We start from the raw sequence: 20,838 nt of genomic DNA, 5'->3' as shown, positions 1-20,838 counted from the left end.
AACCCACTCTTTGATAGACACTACATAGTTTCCCCAAAAGAAAAACATAAAAAAATATAAGTATTCTTACTATCCAAATGTATTTGGTTCAAAGTTTGAAAAATAGGAACCTAGAATAAGAAAAAAAACATTGCATTATCTAAACTCATACTGGATTCCTTAGTTCTGGATAGTGGTAGTAAGAGTTACCAGCCCTATCTAAAACAATTTATCCAAATCTATTAGCCACAATTTGGACAATGAGTTAGGGAGAGTTTCCTTCAGTTTCTGATTTCCAGTGTTATTTGAACCATACTGATCATGATAACCATAATATTAGTATATAAATTAAGATGTTCACAACTAGGAGAACTATATTATCATAGCTGCTCTTTAAAATAGCAATTTAGCATACAAAAACAATGTATCAATTTTACTCTAGCCTGAATGGTATCAGAGGCAAAACTTGATCCATTTCGGTCTGTGAAAACTCTGCACCAGTATGTTAGTGTTGGTTTTAGAAAAACTAAAAAGGGGAAAGTCCTAAGTACATTTCAAATATGTTTGAACAACAGATGGTTTATTTATTAAAACCTTAAAATTGTAACATTCTTTTATATAAAAATATAGTTATAATAAAGGTTTGAAATATTTTGGCACTGTATTTTTGAAAGTTGTATTTTATTTATTTAACAACTACTGCCCAGAATAGTGTCAGATTCTTAACATACATGTGCTAAAGGTCAGAGCGAGCAAAAATAAAAGGACAAAGAAAGGGGAACTGAACAAGGGGAAGGGAGAGAAGGGAAGAAATAATGGAAAAGAGGCAAATAAAAACAGAAGAAAAGGAAGGGAGAAAGGGAATGGAAGAAAACAGACTAAACATTTCCAGCTATAAAGAATGTGAAATTTCTAGTGAATCAATATTTCTATTTTTATTTATTTATTTATTTATTTATTATTATTATTATTTTTTTTGTATCTTTCTGAAGCTGGAAACGGGGAGAGACAGTCAGACAGACTCCCACATGCGCCCGACCAGGATCCACCCGGCACGCCCACCAGGGGCAAAGCTCTGCCCACCAGGGGGCGATGCTCTGCCGCAACCAGAGCCACTCTAGCGCCTGGGGCAGAGGCCAAGGAGCCATCCCCAGCGCCCGGGCCATCTTTGCTCCAATGGAGCCTTGGCTGCAGGAGGGGAAGAGAGAGACAGAGAGGAAGGAGGGGGTGGGGGTAGAGAAGCAAATGGGCGCTTCTCCTATGTGCCCTGGCCGGGAATCGAACCCGGGTCCCCCGCACGCCAGGCCGACGCTCTACCGCTGAGCCAACCGGCCAGGGCCAAATCAATATTTTTAAAAAGATCATCTGTGATGCTAACAATAGAGTAGTTAGGAAAGCTATTTTGTTTTCCCCTCGCAAAGGAGAAAAAAGCTTATGTTGATGAGCAATTTGGTAATAATGCTGTTAGCAATGTATCAAAGTACTGAAGGAAAACCTCCATGAAGCTGCAAAGTACAAATACAACCAATGCATGGAAGGCCCTGAGGGATATAGTCCAAATTTATATAAAGAAAAGTTTTTCATAAGTAAAATTGTATAGAAATACAACGGGTTGTTCCTTGAGTAGTGCATTACCCATGACTGAAGTTGCTTAATATGGATGAATGCCTATTTGCCAGAAATACTTTAGATGACCTAATTCATGTGAGACTGGATATAACATAGTATGATATTTTATATGTTAAAAAATACAAATGAATATGTGTATGTATTTGTATGTATATATTCCAATATTTCAATCTCAGGATATGGTGAAAAGAACATTTCTGTCTAATCCCAGTTTAGCAAAAAACCAGCTACAAGACATTGAATAAAATGTTTCCTTTTCTGACCCTAATTATAAGAAGTAGACACCAGACTAGATAATTGCAAAAATTTCATTCCATTAAATCTCCTGAAGACAACAGTAGGTTAAACAAAGGCAATTTTTTTTAAATAAGGAAAAATGATAAAAGTTTATTAAACATTATAAATAAGTATAAATATGAGGTCTAAACTTCAAATTTAGATTGGAATTCAGATTTTACCAGTATTTAAATAGCCAGTTAGTATAAGCTTCCCTTGGCAATACACTGACCTGTTGCCACCAGTAATGCATGCAGCACAAGTTCCTGTTGGCTGCTCACTCTGCTCATAGTAATGGGCATCCACGTGGGCTTCGGCAGCTTTTTTCTTCAGGATCTCTCCGAATTTATCTATCCCAATGCATCCAAAAAATGTTGCTGCTTTGTGTGGCTTCTGAATCATCCACTGAAAAACAGGGACATAAATAATTTTAGTGGGTCAGAAAATGGCACACCATAGTTTAATATTCTTCCATAGACAGGTATATAAAAGGGGTACTTTATTAGAATCTGTGGCTGTTATAAATGAAATTCTAATCCTGTCCTATGACTCATGATTATAAATTTGATATAACAACCACATAAAATCTTATTATACTACTTTTGAGGAGAGAAATAGAGTATAATGGTTAAGAACTCAGAATCTAAAATCATATAGACGTTAAATCAATGCTGTTTTAATACAGAAAAATCATAGTGATTCCCAATAGAAGTAGTATAGCCATTTCATTAAAAGCAAAATGATGGAAACAACTTACTTGTCTATCCATGGAAGAATTATTAATATAAATATTTTATTTATATTTTATTGATATCAATATCAATATCAATATAAATAAATTATGATAATTCCATTCAACTGAACACCATAAAACAATTTAAAAAAGAGAAAGAGTGAGAATAGGAAAAAGCTATATAGAATAATGATCTATATGGAGTAATGCCAGGATATTTTATGAAGTTAAAAAAAAGGGGGTGTGACTTGGAGGATCAAAGAAATTGTTAGCTACAAATTTACCTTTCTGAAATCAATTGTTTCTTTTTTTAATGACTCTTTGCTCTAACATTCCCTAAAAGTATTCTCATAAAGGTCTGATATATCCTGTTTTATTCTGGTCTGTAGTACCAGAATTACAAACATCCAATTTATGTATAACTCATACTTACAAATGGAGCACCTTAAGGGTTATCAGTAATCAATTACAGTTGGACATCAGTGAAGATAATACAGAGTTACTTGACTCCAATGGCAAAGAACTAACCAAGGAGAAGTAGAGCAGCAAATGACAGCATTTAGGGAAGAAAACAGGGACCCAGAAATTCCAGAACCAAAAAACTTTTCTACAAGAGAATGAGATGCCTTTCATCTCATTGAAGCAGGAATGGCAAAATTAGAGGAGCAAGATTCTGATACAGAGAGGTTCACTAAAGGTTATCACCAAAAGCCTGAGATGCTAAAAAGCCATTTACGATGAGGAAAGAAAAAGCTCTGTACAAACCTCCCTGATGCCTACTTCAAGAAACTGACTCCAGCAGCAGAATCAAACCCTGACTCTAACATCCTCTCCAACAAGTCCATTATCTTCTGCATCATCCAAGATTGTTTAAAGCTGTATTTGAAAATGTTTAAGTATTTAAATGTATAGAAAGGTAAAAATAAATACTGTGTTAAAACAAACATCTAAGTTGCATTTAATAGGTAAATATACTGTTCTAACTTACATACAAATTCAACTTAAGAATAAACCCACAGAACCTAACATATTCGTAACCCGGGGACTATGGGTAATGAATCAATTTTCTGAAAGTTTATAAATTAATTTGCTAATAGTCCTGTTAAAATTTAGTACATCTCTATCATTGTCTCAAACACAGTATGTTACCAAGACTTAACCTGTTTCCTACAATTCTGACATCCAATCAATAAACACTTAACGCATGTCTACTAGAGGAAAATGACAGTGGCCCTAATACAAAGATACAACCACAACATTGTCAGTAAAGAGATTCGGCCTTGTTCAAAACCTCTGACTATGTTTCTTTTTTTTAGCTAAAATAAACTGCCCAGCCTCTCTTTATTTATATATGTATGGTATATCCTTAAACACCTATCTTTAACTTCTACTCTAGCCCTGAGGAAGTAGAAGTGTCCAGAATTACCATTATGTTGTGAATAACAAAAACAAAACTAAACAACTATAGAATTTTCAAACATTGGACAGGGCAGGACTATGATCTTTGATAGAATAGCACTGATATTATACAGGCTCTCTGCCAGAGGGCAATTTCTAGACTACGGTGCAGGGAGGAAGAAGCCAGAGATGGCATTCTCACTGAAATGAGGTAACAGAAATCAAAGAGAGCCAGAAGAGTAAAAATTGTGAAAGACTCTCAGAGAGGAATGAGCTGAAATCCATACAGAGTAACTCTTAAGGCTTTGGCAGGATTCTAATCTGTGCACACTTAAGGAATATATGAAATCATAAGGAATCTGCATAAATGCTCTAGAATTAAAAAGTGATTTTATCAAAGTCTCAGGATTTAAGATCAATGTAATTCTATACACTATCAAGGAACAGTTGAAAATTAAAATTCAGAAAACAATGTCATTTATAATAGCATAAAAAAATGAACATACTGAAAAAAATTTAAGGAAACATATGCAAGACCTATACATAGAACACTAGAGAAGTTTGCTATAAAAAATAAACTATATTAAGCAACTCTATGTGCATGAATAAGAAAACTCAATATTCTTTTTTTTTTAATTTTTATTTATTCATTTTAGAGAGGAGAGACAGAGAGACAGAGAGAGACAGAGAGGAGAGAGAGACAGGGGGGAGGAGCTGGAAGCATCAACTCCTATATGTGCCTTGACCAGGCAAGCCCAGGGTTTTGAACCGGCGACCTCAGCATTTCCAGGTCGACGCTTTATCCACTGCGCCACCACAGGTCAGGCGAAAACTCAATATTATTTAAATAGCAATTCTCCCCAAATTAATTCATATATTCACTGTAATTCTAATCAAAACCTGAATAGGATTTCTGAGGATACCAAAAAGTTGATTCTATAATCACACAGTAAAAGGAAGATGAACTAGAATAGCCAAAGGTTAGGAGGTATGTCAGTGTTATGGAAACCAACCTTGGTAAGTCCCAATTTCTTCAAATATAATGTTGATAACACAACCTATGATCATGGAAGCACGCTTTAAGAATTAGAAACATACTAACAAGAAATGCACTTTAGTTCAGTAAATCATATCTATTATGAGAGCTGGGTCATTTTTATACAGAGAATGAAAGGAATCTCACTATACTTTAAGTAAATACACCTACCTGAAGAACAGGAAAACCACAGCTACAACTTGCAACTTTAAGTAAGTACATGAATAACAGTTAAATTCAATTTTAAAGGCAATGAATGGTAAAGGCAGAATACACCAGGAAACACCCAGGAAGGAGATTAATTACAAATGAGGGGAACCAGAAAAGGCTTCCAGAGACAGGTAACATTATCAACTAGTCTCTGAAGGATGGGTGTAATTTTCAAAATGGCTATGAGTTGGATGTTGGCACAGCACAGAGCAATGCCTCCTGTCCTGTCTTGGGAATTTTATCATGGTGTTCCTAAGGTAAAAAAAAAAATTCTACTTATTAAGTAGCTAGTTCCAAACAACTTAATAAATATTTACTTCTTAATAATTGAGTGCCTGTTGTGCACTGTAAAATTCTCAAAATTTGGAATCAGACTGGTCAGCACCACTGTCATTTCCTGTGTCACACTGATTTTTGTGTAGTACTTTTGTGTGATTTTTTTTAATCACAGAAACCACCAAAAACCCAGTTTTCCAAAGTATATGATACCATCAAAAGAAGAGTAATAATGTAATGTTAAAACAGAAATATCTAGAGCTAGTGGTTCATGCTGTACCTAATAGATGTCGCTTGTTTCCAAGATTTAAAATAAACTGCAGACTCAGTGTGGGTTTGCTAAAGCATCCAAGGAGTCTTGACACACAGTTTGGGGAATAAAGTATTAAAGTGTTAACAAAAACAATAAAAAAAGAAATAAAGGACTATTAGGAGTGTAATGACAGAGCACAATGTGGGAGGGAAGAGACTAATGTGAAAAGTAGATCTAGGCCAGAGCAGATCATTAAATGCCACTTTAAGAGTTTAGGCTACATTCTGTAAGTAGAAGGGTGCAAATGCAAGTTTTTGAGCAAAGGAATCAGAAGATAAGAGATAATGGCTCATTAAGGAACCAGGAAGAGAAAATTTATGACTGAACTTAAATGGAGACTAAATAGATGACATATTAAGCTTCACATCAAGAGCCTTTAACAACATATTGAAATTTTTCTATTAATATTAACTTCACCTTTCAGATGAATTTCCTCTTTGTCACCTAAAAGCAAAATATTTAAAACAATTTAATTGACATTGATGCTCAAGAGCCAGTCACTTCTAAAGTAATGCTACATAATTTAATTCAATTCATAATAGAATGATGAAGAATGGTACCTACGTACTAAAAAAATAGCAGGGTAAGCCAAACGTAAGAAATTTTATATCAGAAAACCCAATGAGACATTTCGGGAAAACTAAAACACAAAAGAAATTAAATGTCAAAACTGGGTAATAACAGCAACAAACAGATTTCAAAGGAGGGTAAAGAAATAAAAAATGAAGCAGTTGGTTAGGAAAATATTCGAAGCTTAAAGAATTGGTTCTTTAAGAGGATTGCTATGCTACCAAGTGAGACAGGGAGAAACAAAATTTTCATAGAAATTATTAAGAATCTATTCTCCCTCAGTAACTAGCATGTTATACTCCTTTCCTGCCAAAACTGTTCCACTTCCCCTGTTGGCAAGCATCCTATTAATAAAAATTGATTTGTAATAATCCTACTATTATCCAAACAATGATTCTTTTGTTATTTTTATTGTTAAATACCTGTTAACATCTATTTTTCAGAAGAGAGTTTGGGAAAAAACTCTGGCCTAGTAGCAAAAAAAAGATAAACTTCAGATAGGATACATACCATGCATCTAGTCCTGTGATGGTAAGTTACATACTCTATCAGAGATTATACTATATTTCTTGCAAAATTACTGAGAATTGAGTAAGATAATGTAAGCAAAGTGCCTGTTAAAGAGTACTGATGATGATAACAGGGCACTGAGACATAAAATAATTTTTAGTCTAACTTCATTCAACTGATTGCATAAATATTTCTTGATCACCTACCATTTGATGAACAGTATAGTAAAAAATAGATAAAACAGCATTTCTCTCTCTTTTGTAGGCTTCTTTTCTTCTCCCTATTCCTTAGTGTTACTCAGTCCTGGATCCAAGGATTACTTACCCATCTCACCTCACATAATTTTTCTGGGTCTGATCTAATCTACTCCCAGTATGTGTGTGTGTGTGATACATACATATACATATCAACAATGAGAGCAGCACATATGTTAGACTTTTCCGAGTGGCCAAAGAAAATATACTAAGGAATATATGCAAAATTGTGTCCATGCTGAAACTTGTAGAAATTAAGAGGCATGAGGATCTTGCATGAAATATTTAATTTTCAGAGAAAGAAGGATGAAAAAGAGGCTCAGAAGCAAAAAAAAAGAGTCTACTGGAATTATTGTAGAGAATTTAAAGTAAAATCAGTATTCCAAACAGGATTTTGGTACCTTATAAATGCAATGAGTGAAGATGAATAAGAAAAGTGTCACAATGCTATGATCTCTGTCTCAAATCTGTATTCTAAAACTAAAGTATTTTCTCAAACATGATAAATGCACAATGAATATATTTTACTTGGAGATATCATTAATAATATAATCATTAATCTAGGTTAAAGGTTTAATATAGAACCTGACATAAGGTTGGCAGAGAATTAATTTTAACTATTATTATAATTACTACTATTGTAATTATTATGTTGGTATCAATAACACTATTTTACTGCTATTTCTAAGGCAAATTGTTAAATATTTAGAATACTAAGGAGTTTGAATTTCATCTTCTAAGATTTGTAGTCTGCCTGAGATCCATGGGCCCCTATCAGGTCAGGATATAAGTAGGAGGAAGGGTGGAATCCATGAGCTCTCTGAAATTATAAGGAAACCTGGATGTATTTTTCAGAGGAAAGGACTCACAGATTTCATCAGATTCTTAAAAGGGACTAAACCACCCACACCAAATGGGAAAGGTACAGGGAGAAAACGGCTATAGGCAGGGAGGACGCCTTCTTCCTTTTAAGTAGAAGAGGAAAAGGTTATAGGATTGCACCAAATTAACCAAGAAAACCATTTAATCCAAAGCTATTTGTCCAAATTAAAAAATGCAGTGTAACTTGTGCTTCTAAAAAACCCAAAAAAACTTCTAGTATCTGAAATTGCTACTTAACTAATTTCTTTAACTATCAACAGTAAGTAGCCATCTTAGATATATTTCCAAAGGTCTTCAAAACTAGGTGATAAAAAATAGCATAGCATCTAAATATGCTTCATGTTTTAATTCAATCTTTCACCAGAAGCCTTTAAACAACATGATTTCTATCAAATTGATAGTATATATTCTACTTCTATGTTTTCTAAAGATTTTTAAAAATCATGCTTACTTTAACTTTTAGTTTCTTGCTATTCAAAGGAAGTCTTTCTTTTAGGTTGGAATAAAAAGAATTTTCTTAAGGATAAATCTGATATTTTTTAAGAAAATAAGAAACTTCTAGAAAATGTCTTTAGAAATAGAATTAAATATATAGCATTTCCAATACATTATTTGAAATAGTTAAATTCCCTTACATAGTGAAATGGTGTAAATGTATATAGCAATATACCAATGGGGATCAAGACACACTATTCCAAATTATAGTACAATAGCAGAAAAAAACTGAGGAAATGGCAAAGGAGGAAGGTACTCTGAACTTCCCTTTCCTTCTTCCTTGAAGCAGGTATTAAAACCTTCATGTGTGAAGTGCCCCCAAGACCTGGAAGAAGAGAATATTCTCATCCCAAAGACAAAGTGACATGAAGGAAAATCCTAACGAAAGTTCACACAGTATACTTGCCTTATACTCAGACCTGTCATATTTCTATAAGACTTCCTACTCTTCATCAAACCTAGCATAAAAATACTTAAGTCAAACTGTTTCTTTGAGTGTTTCATTTCCTTATGAAGTTTCCGTGTTGCATAAAACTTACATTAAATAAATTCATATGCTTTTTCAGTTTAATTTTCAGACTCAATGAAAGACACTAAGAGGGGCAAATCTTTTCCTTTCCCCACCATCCTCAAGCAACTTCAAGTTAAAGGAGACAGTAGCAATGGCTTTTCTTATCTAAAGAACATATTATTCATCCATATATTTATCATTATTTCAAAATAACTTCTAAAATTATTTTATCCTTTTTTCCATTATATTCCAGACATTTTCCCCTGAAAATTTGAGAAATTGTATTAAAAGTAAATACAAACAAAGTTTCAGTGAATAAACTCTATAATTAGATAAAGATTAATTAGAAACAAAAATATAATTAGGAGCTAAATTAGTAAGTACTTACTATATGTTGGGCATTATGCTAGTCCTTTACTTATTATGTTAACCCAATTAATCTGAACCACCAAGCCTGAGGTAGATATTACACTTACTACTCCAATTTCATAGGTGGGAAAAGTAGGTCAGTGGCAGAGCTCAACTCTGTATGATTTTAGAAAGTATATTCTCAATCATTACTCTAGATATGAGGAAAAAAGTGATACCCTCAATCATCACTCTAGATAGGAGGAAAGAAAGGAAATAAAATCATAGCAGAAGGAGTATGATTAGATCTCAGACATACAGCTAGCTTGGAAAAGAATAACTGTGTGACCATGTGTAAGTAACTTCATCTCTCTAGCTATTATTGTACTCAATTGTAAAAGTCAGGAAATTATGATGATTTTCTAAAAGATGCATCACTTCAAACTATAAAAAAAATAGATGAATATACTGTATATAAAATAAGAAAAAAATCACCATATAAGTTTATTGTGGCCAAGTAAAATTGGGACAGAGTTGAAGAGAGTAAGAAATCTTCAGAGAAAAACTACAGTGGGGTCAGAAGTAAGAATGTCACTCAGATTCATTTGCCCAGAAATTCTACAAAAATAAAGAAGCATGCCAACTAATAACCAAAGAGCAAGAGAAAATTTGAGAAAAATCCTTTTCTTTTACTGTTTCTAGCATACATGTTATAAAAAGCAAACTCCCTTAAAGGCAGTAAACATTTGCCCACAGATACCTATTAAAAGCAACATCAAAAATATAAGGCAAAGGTCAAGTCAAAGTGTATCGACAATGATGAACTATGACAGCCTCTATTAAATTACCCCTTCCTTCAAGGGGTATGTGATCAAAGCAGCAAAGATATCTTCACTCAGTCAAATAACAAGGTATTTGTTGAGATTGAAACATCTGGTCAATATCTCCTAACACTGCAATTTCATGCACAGTTAGCATTAGGGTACATTTCTTCTTTTCTTTTTACAGGGTCCATAAGGGTGACACATATGGCTGATCATTTCATTCAAAAGGATTCAATTCAAGGCATTACACACAATTGTCTGTGCTTTATGATGTTTTAAGTCTACCTGCCATCGTTTTCCATCATCATTGCTTACTGTTGGTTTTTTTCTACTATAAAAGCCTGCAAATATGACAGAGCACTTAAAGTTAACGGCCTTTCTCCACTGGAATTAGAAAGTACTTGAAGCAAAGGAATCTATATAAAGTAGCAGGTCGTTTTCTATTGTTAAAAACTCCCTCTATATTAAACTATTTATAATTTTATTTATCATTTAAGTAAACATCTAGTACAGATTAGAAAAGTAATGTTTAATGTCAAATCAAATGCTTAACATTCTATATGACAGATCTATGCAAGTATATTCTTTTGTTGTAATTTTAGTTCTAATAAATGACTTGGAAACAATATAATAGATTTAAAACTTAATTTTAAAAAGGGTTTTCAAAAAATTTTTAAACTTGATAAAGAAGAATTCTATACCAAGAGAATAAGAATGCTACAATTTTATCAGTCCCATATGATGAAAATTTTCCACTTAAAATCCATGCATTAGTTGTCATGGTAACAGGGGCCTCTCTTAAACAAGTACTGTGTAGTAAACCTGAACTCACACCGTAGATCCTTTTTCCCTTTCTTTCTTTAGAATAATAGCTTCAAGGGAAATACAGATATATTCTTCTAGTGATAAAGAATCACTTATGACCATTTTACAATAAGCAATATGCAATGACTGATTAAGAAAGAATATCAAAATAATAAGACTGAATTGAAATCTAAGATGTAATGTCAATCTGTGCTACTCTACCAGATAATATAAATATTTAGTTTGTTCATTTGTTTATTAATTTAGTCAGTCAAGCCAATCTAAAAGTATTTATTGAATAATTCTATGGGCCAGGTATCATGCTGGCACTGGAACACAATGTTGAACAAGTCACATACGGACTCTATCTCATGGAGACTCCACACAAAACAAAATGCAAAGCAAACAAAACAAAAACACTACATAGAGAAATAAAATAATTGTAACAAACGCTATGAAAGAAATAACAAATCGCTGAAGACCATGAGTGGGAGCGAGGGGCAAGGAAAGAATCTACTTTGAATAGCAAATGACTAATCAGGCAAAGAATGAGTTTGGGATTGGAGAGAAAAAAAAGAAGAGCCAAGTGCAAAGCTCCTGAGAGAGGCTGACCTATTTAAAAAATGTGAAAATCAGTGTGGTTAGAACAGTGAGGGAGACGAAGAGGAGCTAAATAAGTTTGGAAAAATATCCCGGCTCCAGATCATGCATACCTTGTTGGCTATGGTAAGAAGAATAAATTTTATTCAGGGTGCAATAGGATGCCACTGAAGGGTTTTAAACAAGAAAGTACAACTATCAAATTTTAAAAAGGACCATTTTTGTCACTGCACATAAAAGTATGTTTATACTGTATATTTTAAAAAAAGCAATAAGGAGGTAAATTAGGAAAGTGTTATTCACATCCCACATACAGGCCTCTGGAAAAGCGATTAGCTCTGAAGGGTAACAAAATATGCAACCCCAAATGTGCCACTTTGGCAGGTGAATTAGTTTGAGTTGATGGCAATCAAGACTCAGGCAACTCAAGAAAAACTTTTACCTCTCCCTCAACTACTTAAAAGAATTTAGATAGAAGCCCTGGCTCAGAATGAAAGCTACTACCAGAGATAACTTTTATCTGAATGACCTATCTGTATGGCAGTGCAAATACCTAATTACCAGGCATCTGTACTTCTTATTGTACTGTGAATTACCCACCTCCCCTTTAAATCTCCAGACCCCTATCCCACTCCTTAGCTCGTGATGGCGTATAAGCCTCAACTGCATGACTTGCCCTTGGGTCTCACGTTTTTATGGGGCTCCTATACGTACAAACTTAAAAATTTGTTTTTCTTCTGTTAATTTACCTTATGTTAATTTAATTATTAGACCCACCAAAGAACCTAGAAGGACAGAAGGAAAAAATTTTCCTCCCCAATAACTTTATCCTAAAATTATTTCCAGATTTTAACCACTTTTTATTCAAAGACTTTTCATTAATTCCATTACTATCAGTGATCCAAGTTACCAAAGCTCTTGCCTGGATTGTTGTAATATCTTCCTAATCTCCTTGCTCCCATCCTTTCCATTTTCATTTAAAATGTAAATCATTGCACTTACTATATTCCTTTACTCCAAACCATCAAGCTTTCCACATCACTCAGTAAGAAGCAAAAATCTTTTGAAAGCTATAAGGCCCTACAGGATCAAGCCACTTTTCTTTACACCCTGTTGCCTTTCTAACCTCATTTCCTGTTATTCTTCATATTCTAATCCAACCACACTTAACTCCTTGCAAAAGTTTGAAACATGCCAAGCATGTGCTGATAGCTCAACTTAACCAGGCTTCCCCAGCTACCTGGATAGTTTTTGCTCATCTTGAAAGTCATTACTCAAATCTTACTTTCTCAACAAAACTGTCCTACACACCCAATTTAATAGTATAATATGCTCCTTTTGTTCCAACATTTCCAATATCACAACCACACTCTTCTACTTTTTACCTCCTTTTTAAATTTTTTCTACGTGAGAGCAGAGGAGATACAGAGACAGACTCCTACATGCGCCCTGACTGAGATTCACCCAGCCGTCCCATCCAGGGTCATGCTTGCAACTGAGCTATGTTTTAGCACCTGAAGGAGCCACCCTCAGCACCTGAGGTCAATATGCTTGACTCAGTAGAGCCATAGCTGCAGGAGGGGAAGAGAGAAAGAGAAGGGGGAGAGTGAAGGGAGGGAGGAGCAGATGGTTGCCTCTCCTGTGTGCCCTGACCAGAAATCGAACCCAGGACTTTCACACACCAGGCCGATGCTCTAACACTGAGCCAACCGGCCATGGCTTTATCTCCTTTCTTTAACAGCTTCTAATTTGCTTACATACTACATTTATTATACTTCTCCCATTAATATATGAGGTACATGAAGGAAGGAATTATTATCTATTTTGTTTACCAATGCATCCCCAGCACTTGACCCATAGTAGATAATAGTATGTATTTAATATATTATATCTGATTAACACATCCCAAAAGAGTGATCAATAGGTACCAAAAATTTATTGGTGACATTCATCATATTCCTAAAACATACTTGCTTATTCTAAAACAAGAATAAAACAAAAATAACACGAGTAAAATACTTCAATAAATATTAGCTATTAATATTATTGAAGGATTCATGTTATCACTGTCATTATTAAACAGTTTATGGTCAATATAATAACTTTAAAATAAATAAAGCACTAAAAATATTAAAAAGGTAAAAACATGTCACAGTCTGCAAAAGAGAATTTTAAAAACAAACATACTTATTTTCTGCATATTATGGGAAATAACTTATTTACTCTCTTTTTCACAGATAAAGAAACTGACACTAAAACTTAATAGAAATAACAAAGTTAGGTAGGATGCTTAGTTACTAAAATAATGTGCTTTAAAAACTTTCTTCAAGCCTGACCAGGTGGTGGTGCAGAGGATAGAGTGTTGGCCTGGGATGCTGAGGACCCAGGTTCGAAACCCCAACGTTGCCAGCTTGAGCACAGGGTCACTAGCTCGGTTGGAGCTTCCCACCCAGGGGTCAATGTACATATGAGAAAGCAATCAATGAACAACTAAGGTGTTGCAACTATGAGTTGATGCTTCCCATTTCTCTCCTGTCTATCCTTGTCTGTCTCTCTCTCTCTCAAAAAAATAAAAATAAAATAAATAAAAACTTTCTTATATTCCCAGTAATAGATTATTAGAAAAACAGTAAGGAGACATAATGTACAACACAATGACTATAGGTTTCTACTACTACTGTATAATATGTATGAAAGTTGTTGAGAATAGATTCTAAGAGTTCTCATTACAAGGAAAAAACTTTACTTTTTCCATTTCATTTATTGTATTTAAATGATGTGACAGATATTAACTTTCTGTGATAACCATTTAACAACTTATGTATATGTTAAACATGTATACTGAATACCTAAAATTCATGCAGTGATGCATGTCAATCATATCACAATAAAACTGAAACAAATTTTAAGGAAAAATTTTACACACAATAGCTGCAAGAAGAAACTACACTTGAAGTCACTGATCAATTTTAGTTAGCATCACTAAAAGTGGAACAACCAGAAGTAGTATAAGATATAAGAGGTATGACAGAGTAGCACTTTTAAAAGTTCTCATCTAAAGAAACGAAAGCTTTATCTAACCAAACTTCTAGCTCTATAAGCAACTGACCACCTGACCAGTAATGTCACCGTAGATAGAACATTGACCTGGGAGGCTGAGGGCTCTGGTACAAAACCCTAAAGTTGCTGGCTACAGCACAGACTTGCCAGCTTGAGCACGGAGTCAATGGCTTGAAGCCCAAGGTCGCTGGCTTGGGCAGGGGATCACTGGCTTGGCTTGAGTCCCTCCAGGTCAAGATACATATGAGAAGCAATCAGTGAATAACTAAGTGACACAGCTATGAGTTGATGCTTCTCAACTCTCTCTTCCTGTGTGTCTCTCTTTCAGAAAAAAAAATGAGAGATAGTCTGATAGTCTGTAGTACAAATAACTCAATTTCTCCTTTTTAAAAAAAGTCAATGACACTTTAAAAAGAGGGAAGCATGATAACTACTAAGTTAAAGGAATAAGGTATACACACAATGTTTGAATTCTTGTTTAGATCCTGATTTAAATATACCTATTACAAATGGATATTTTTGAAACAATTATGAAAATGTAAGTATGAATTAAATATTAAATAACATTAAGAACTTAATATTTTAAGGTAATAGTATGGCAGTGATGTTTTACTTTTAAAGTGTCATTCCTAAAGAGTTAATTCAAAGGATTTATGGATGAAATGACAGGATATCTGAGATGTGCTTCGAAGGAGAAAAGATGAAACAAGTTTGGAAAACACTGATATTTTTTAAGCTAGATATTCAATATATGGGGTTCTTTCTACTTCTGTGCAGGTTTAATATGTCCCATAATAAATATTTAAATATATATATAGATACACAAAATGAAAAAGACATTTACCTTAAAATATTATATAAATGTTATTATCCTCAGTGAACCTATAAACTCCAATGTGATATTCTGAAAACATCAGTATGAGCCTTAAATTCACCTGACAAGGTAATAGGAAAATACAGTCTGAAAAAGATGAGTAATAATGACGGGGGGAGTGAAGGATTTACTACCAGGTATTAAACTGTATTATTTGACAACTGTAATTGAAACAATTTGGTACTGAATGACACAGCATAGAACTCGACACAGAAAGAAATCAACAGAAAAAAATAAAGCTCAAAAACAGGCCCAACGGCCTGACCTGTGGTGGCGCAGTGGGATAAAGCATCGACCTGGAACACTGAGGTTGCCGGTTCGAAACCTTGGGCTTGCCCGGTCAAGGCACATATGGGAGTCGAAGCTTCCTGCTCCTCCCCCTTCTCTCTCTCTCTGTCTCTCTCTCACACTCCTCTCTCTCTAAAAAATCAATAAATAAAATATTTTTTAAAAAAAACAAAAAACAGGCCCAAGTACCTATGGCAATACAGTATAGAATACAGATGACATCATTGAGATGGCAAAAGAGGGAATTATTGAGTAGATTGACCTAGAATAAGTATGTGAGTATTGGAGAAGAGTACTCTTTCACTTCACACTTTAACCACAAATGTAATAAAACCAGAAAGGTAGAAAATTTAGCCACTTATTTTAATAACTTAAAACAGAGACAGATTCCCTAACCATGCATGGCATGAATGCCAAATAATATTAAGGAAAGTGCTGATACCTGTAACTAGATATAAACTTAAGATTATTATATAGGAAAAAGAAGTTGTGTATGTGGCAGGGGTTGGAGGAAATCAGTCTTCTTAAATGAATGAAGCACTCAAAAACGTGTAAAAAAAAGATAAAACAAGTTTGGAATATATTGATAAAATTTTAAGCTAGATATTCAGTACATGGGGTTCTTTCTACTTCTGTGCAAGTTTAAAATCCGTAAGAAAAAGATGGGCAAGGTCATCACAACGACGACCTTGATAATGTGATGTCCATAGATTTAGGCAATAATATATATACTCTTTTAATGTAAGAAAATAATACAAGCATTTTTAAAATACCAAGAGGGTTGTACATATTAAGAAAATCGGTAGCACTTTGCAAATGCAAGAGCAATCTTCAATGGCTTTCAAATCTGTATTAAGGAAGCTACTGTTGATATTTCCTGTTCATAGTGAGGATGACAAAAGGTCTCTCAAAAGCTCCCTTAGCCATTCTCACCATAAAGCTGAGGTACTTATGCCACTCTAGCTACTCTGGGGATTGACTCTAATAAGAGGCCAACTTTGAGCCTGCCTAACACCAAGTGCAAGTAAGTGGTAACAACTATAACATAGTCCTGAGTACTCGTTTGTGAGGCCGAGTGAACCAAAGGACAATGTCCCAAGCAAATCCTTATCAGATGGGCCCACACTTTAGCCCATCTGCATCTATTCTTACAATGAAATAAACAACAATAAACATGTATTTTCTGTACAGTAACATAATTACACAGTAAAATCAGATAATTAAAATGTATGGCGTTATTTTAGGAAAAAAGATTTACATGCAGAGAGTTCAAAGAGAATCTTATCAGGGGCTCAATCATAATATCATCAAAATAAAAATGTTACTGGACAATGACCACAGAATTATACACTTGTTAGTCCAACAACTTCTCATATCTAAAGCATTCATGAGGGATACAATCTTGAATAAGATCTTGAGGAGTACACAGTCTAGTGCAGGAGGCAGAATGAAACAATTCAAGTTCAATGAGTACTGTCATAGAGGTATATAACAAAACATTCTGAAAGCATCAAGAAGTTTGGGGAGTTATGAGAAAGTCAAAGAGAAAAGAACAAATAAGCTAGTTCTTGAAGGTTAAATATTTGATCAGGCTGAGAACAAGAAAAATTAAAGTAAATTATTCAGAGAAATATACATGCAAAAATACCAAGGGATATAATATTCATGGCTTACTCAGGGGAACTAGTAAAACATGGGGTCCATAATAGCATATTTTAAGAAGGACCAATAGACTGTAACACTGAAAATGAGGATGGAATCAGGGAGTTGCATGATAAAATGTATTTTATAAAGATAATTTTGACAACAATGTTCACATAACAAACAAAAAGTGTTGAGAGCCTGACTAGGCGGTGGGGCAGTGGATAGCAAGTCAGCCTGAGACATTGAGGACCCAGGTTCAAAACCCCAAGGTCGCCAGCTTGAGTGCAGGCTCACCAGCTTGAATGTGAGGTCACTGGCTTGAGCATGGGCTCGTGGACATGGCCCCATGGTTTCTGGCTTAAGCTCAAGGCTACTGGCTTGAGCAAGGGGTCACTGGTTCAGCTGGAGCTTTCCGTCCCCAGGGTCAATGCACATATGAGAAGGCAATCAATGAACAGCTAAGGTGCAGCAACTACGAGTTGATGCTTCTCACCTCTCTCTTGTCTATCTGTCGCTGTCTGTCCCCCTGTCCCACCAAAAAAAGAAACACTGTTGAAAAAAAATTGGCCATGGGTTCATCATGTCTTTGTCAGATTTTGTTCTCTCTTGTTAAGGATATTTATATAACAAACACCCTTAGTTAAAGATACTAGCTTTATCTCAAGGTAAAGGTTAGGCAAGTTTCCAATAACCACCTCTAAAGATTAGGGTTTTCTAAGTTCAGGATTCCTTAATTGTGATGCAAACTGTGAGCACAGCTTCTATGTGTATCAACCTTCATGTTGCTCCTGAATGAGCGGGGATGCAAGCAGAACCAATGGGAATATGAAACTCATGCTACCTGTTATATCTTTGTAAAATACACATATATATTCCTTTGTTTCTGATGCTGGAGGTTCTTGCCTTCTATCAACACCTAAGAAACTGTGGCAGACTAGTTTGTTAGCTTGCAGGTGGGGTAAAATCCAAGAACAACTGTTATTGAAAAGGATTTCTAAAAGAGAGAGAGAGAGAGAGAGAGAGAGAGAAAGAAAGAGGATTGGGCAGAACACAGAAACACAGAGGACCAATTACCATGCCATGTGGAATTACAGAAAAACAGACAAGGTTCTCAACCTTAAGGATTTTGAGGAAAGGAGAAAACAATGAAAGAAATTCTTTTTTGGAGGCAAAAAGGAGAAGACTTGGAACTGACTGAGTGAAGGAAAGTATAGGTTAGTCTATTATGTCTGTAATTAAATGACTGATGGATAGTCATGTCATTAATAGAGAAAGATATTTGAAGAATATAGGAGAAAGTACAATGTAAAAAGCAAGAGAACAGTGAACTGAGTTTGAACATATGGAATTATGAGGATCAATCTTTAGAGATAGCTACTGAAACTCTGGAAATACAAGTTAGTAATTCCAGAAAGAGGCCATAAATAGAGAAAATGTATTGATGTATTCTTACAGAAGCATCTGCAGACCCCTGTTAGATCCCAAGATATTCTCAGAGGATCCACAAAGTCAACTTAATTTTCATAATCATATTAAGATGTTATTTGCATTTTTCACTATGTTGACATTTGCTTTCATAGTACAAATTCAACAGAGAGTAAAACTGCTGGTACCTAAGAAATAAAGGCAATGGAACAAGCTGTATTAGTCACTGAATTCTTCACAATCTTATGCTTGAATTAAAAAATAACCAAAGTAATAATTTTTTTTTTATTACATGAGAGGTGGGGAGGTAGAAAGACAGACTCCTGCATGTGCCCCAACCAGGACCCACCCAGCATTCCCCATCTGGAGCTGATGCTCTGCCCATTTGGGGCCTATGCTCCATTAATCAGCAAATTGCTTGAACCATTATAGCCATGCTATAGGAGGGGAAGATAGAGAGAGAGTGAGACAGAGAGAGAGGGAGGGAGGAAGAGAGGGAGAGAATGGGGGGGGGGTGGTAGAGAAGTAGTAGATGGTCACTTCTCCTGTGAGCCCTGACCAGGAATCAAACCTGGGACTTCCACACGCCAGGCCCCATGCTCTACCACTGAGCCAACCGGCCAGAGCCAAAACCTTTTTGAAGCTGCAAAAATCATAGATTTTTGTTAAATATTTATAAAATCCACATCTTTTAAATACCCTGTGTAGGGAAATAGGAAGTATGAGTGAAATACAATGGTTTCCTAAGGAAAAGAACTTGTGCAGTTGAGTTTCTATATGAATTACTGTTTTTTATGAAAAACTTTTTAATTACAATAATGACTGACAGACAAATGATAATTCTTCAGACTTGGTTATTTGGCAGACATTTTCCTATAAATGAAAAAAATCCCGTCACAAAAATAACTGTCAGGACTTAATGCTAATAATAAAATTTGAGCTTTCAATTGAAAATTGTATAATAATCATAACCACCATGGTGAGATTTCCAACACACAGAAGACTATTTTCTTGAGATTGGTAATGATATTTAAAATGAGACAATTTATATTTGCAAGACTTACATAATTTAATGAATAAAAACTTTGCAAAATGTCCAATGTATTATAGTAAAATTCACATATGGGTTAGAGATCCATTCAAAGAGTTAAACAGATCAATACATACTTTTTAACATAATAGCTTTGTTGAAATACAATTCATATACCATATATTTCATGTTAAAAGTGTACAATTCAATGTCATTTAATATATTCTCAAACTGTGCAAGTATCACCATATCAATTTTAGAACATTTTCAACACTCCTAAAAGAACCCCTCATCACTTAGACATCACACCCTAAAACCCCTAGTGTCACAAACCTTAGGCAACCACTAATGTATCTGCTGCAGATATAAATATGCGTATTCAGGACACTTCACAGAGATGGAATAAAAAATATGTGAGAGGCTTCTTTTACTTAGCATAATATTTTCAAGGTTCATCCATATTGTGGCATAAATCAGTACTTCATTTCTTTTTATTGCCTAAATTCAATCATATAGATAATTCACATTTGGTTTATTCATTCAGCAGTTGATAGACATTTGGGTAATTTCCACTTTTTTGCTATTATGAACAATACTGCTATGAACATTCATATACAAGTTTTTATGTAAACACATGTTTTCATTTCTCTTGGGCTATATGCCTAGAATTGCTGGGTCATGTGGTAAATCATTACTCATCACATACTTGGGTCTACATTTTCAGTTGGGCTTTTCTTCTTAATGATGCTAAGAACCAAAAAGTCAGTTTAGATGTCAAGAAGATTAACTCTGATCATTTCTTGCAATTATTTTCTTCCATTTCATCTTAATTTATGATGTCTTTCACTTACTTTTTTTCATTTTTATGT

At 34.5% G+C, this 20,838-nt stretch overlaps 1 protein-coding gene across 2 annotated transcripts in view; it reads right to left on the bottom strand.

Moving 5' to 3' along the window:
• ADK (adenosine kinase) overlaps window positions 1-20,838 on the bottom strand; it is a 721,185-nt gene that overhangs the window by 389,859 nt on the left and 310,488 nt on the right. For both annotated transcript variants that reach the window (XM_066242490.1, XM_066242491.1), the window contains exon 5: window positions 2,117-2,289. In XM_066242490.1, coding sequence (XP_066098587.1) covers window positions 2,117-2,289 — 173 coding nt within the window. The remainder of the gene's footprint in view (window positions 1-2,116; window positions 2,290-20,838) is intronic.

This window comes from Saccopteryx bilineata, chromosome 9 (genome assembly GCF_036850765.1).
Source record: "Saccopteryx bilineata isolate mSacBil1 chromosome 9, mSacBil1_pri_phased_curated, whole genome shotgun sequence".
Lineage (NCBI taxonomy): Eukaryota > Metazoa > Chordata > Mammalia > Chiroptera > Emballonuridae > Saccopteryx > Saccopteryx bilineata.
This window is presented reverse-complemented; position numbering and strand designations above follow the sequence as displayed.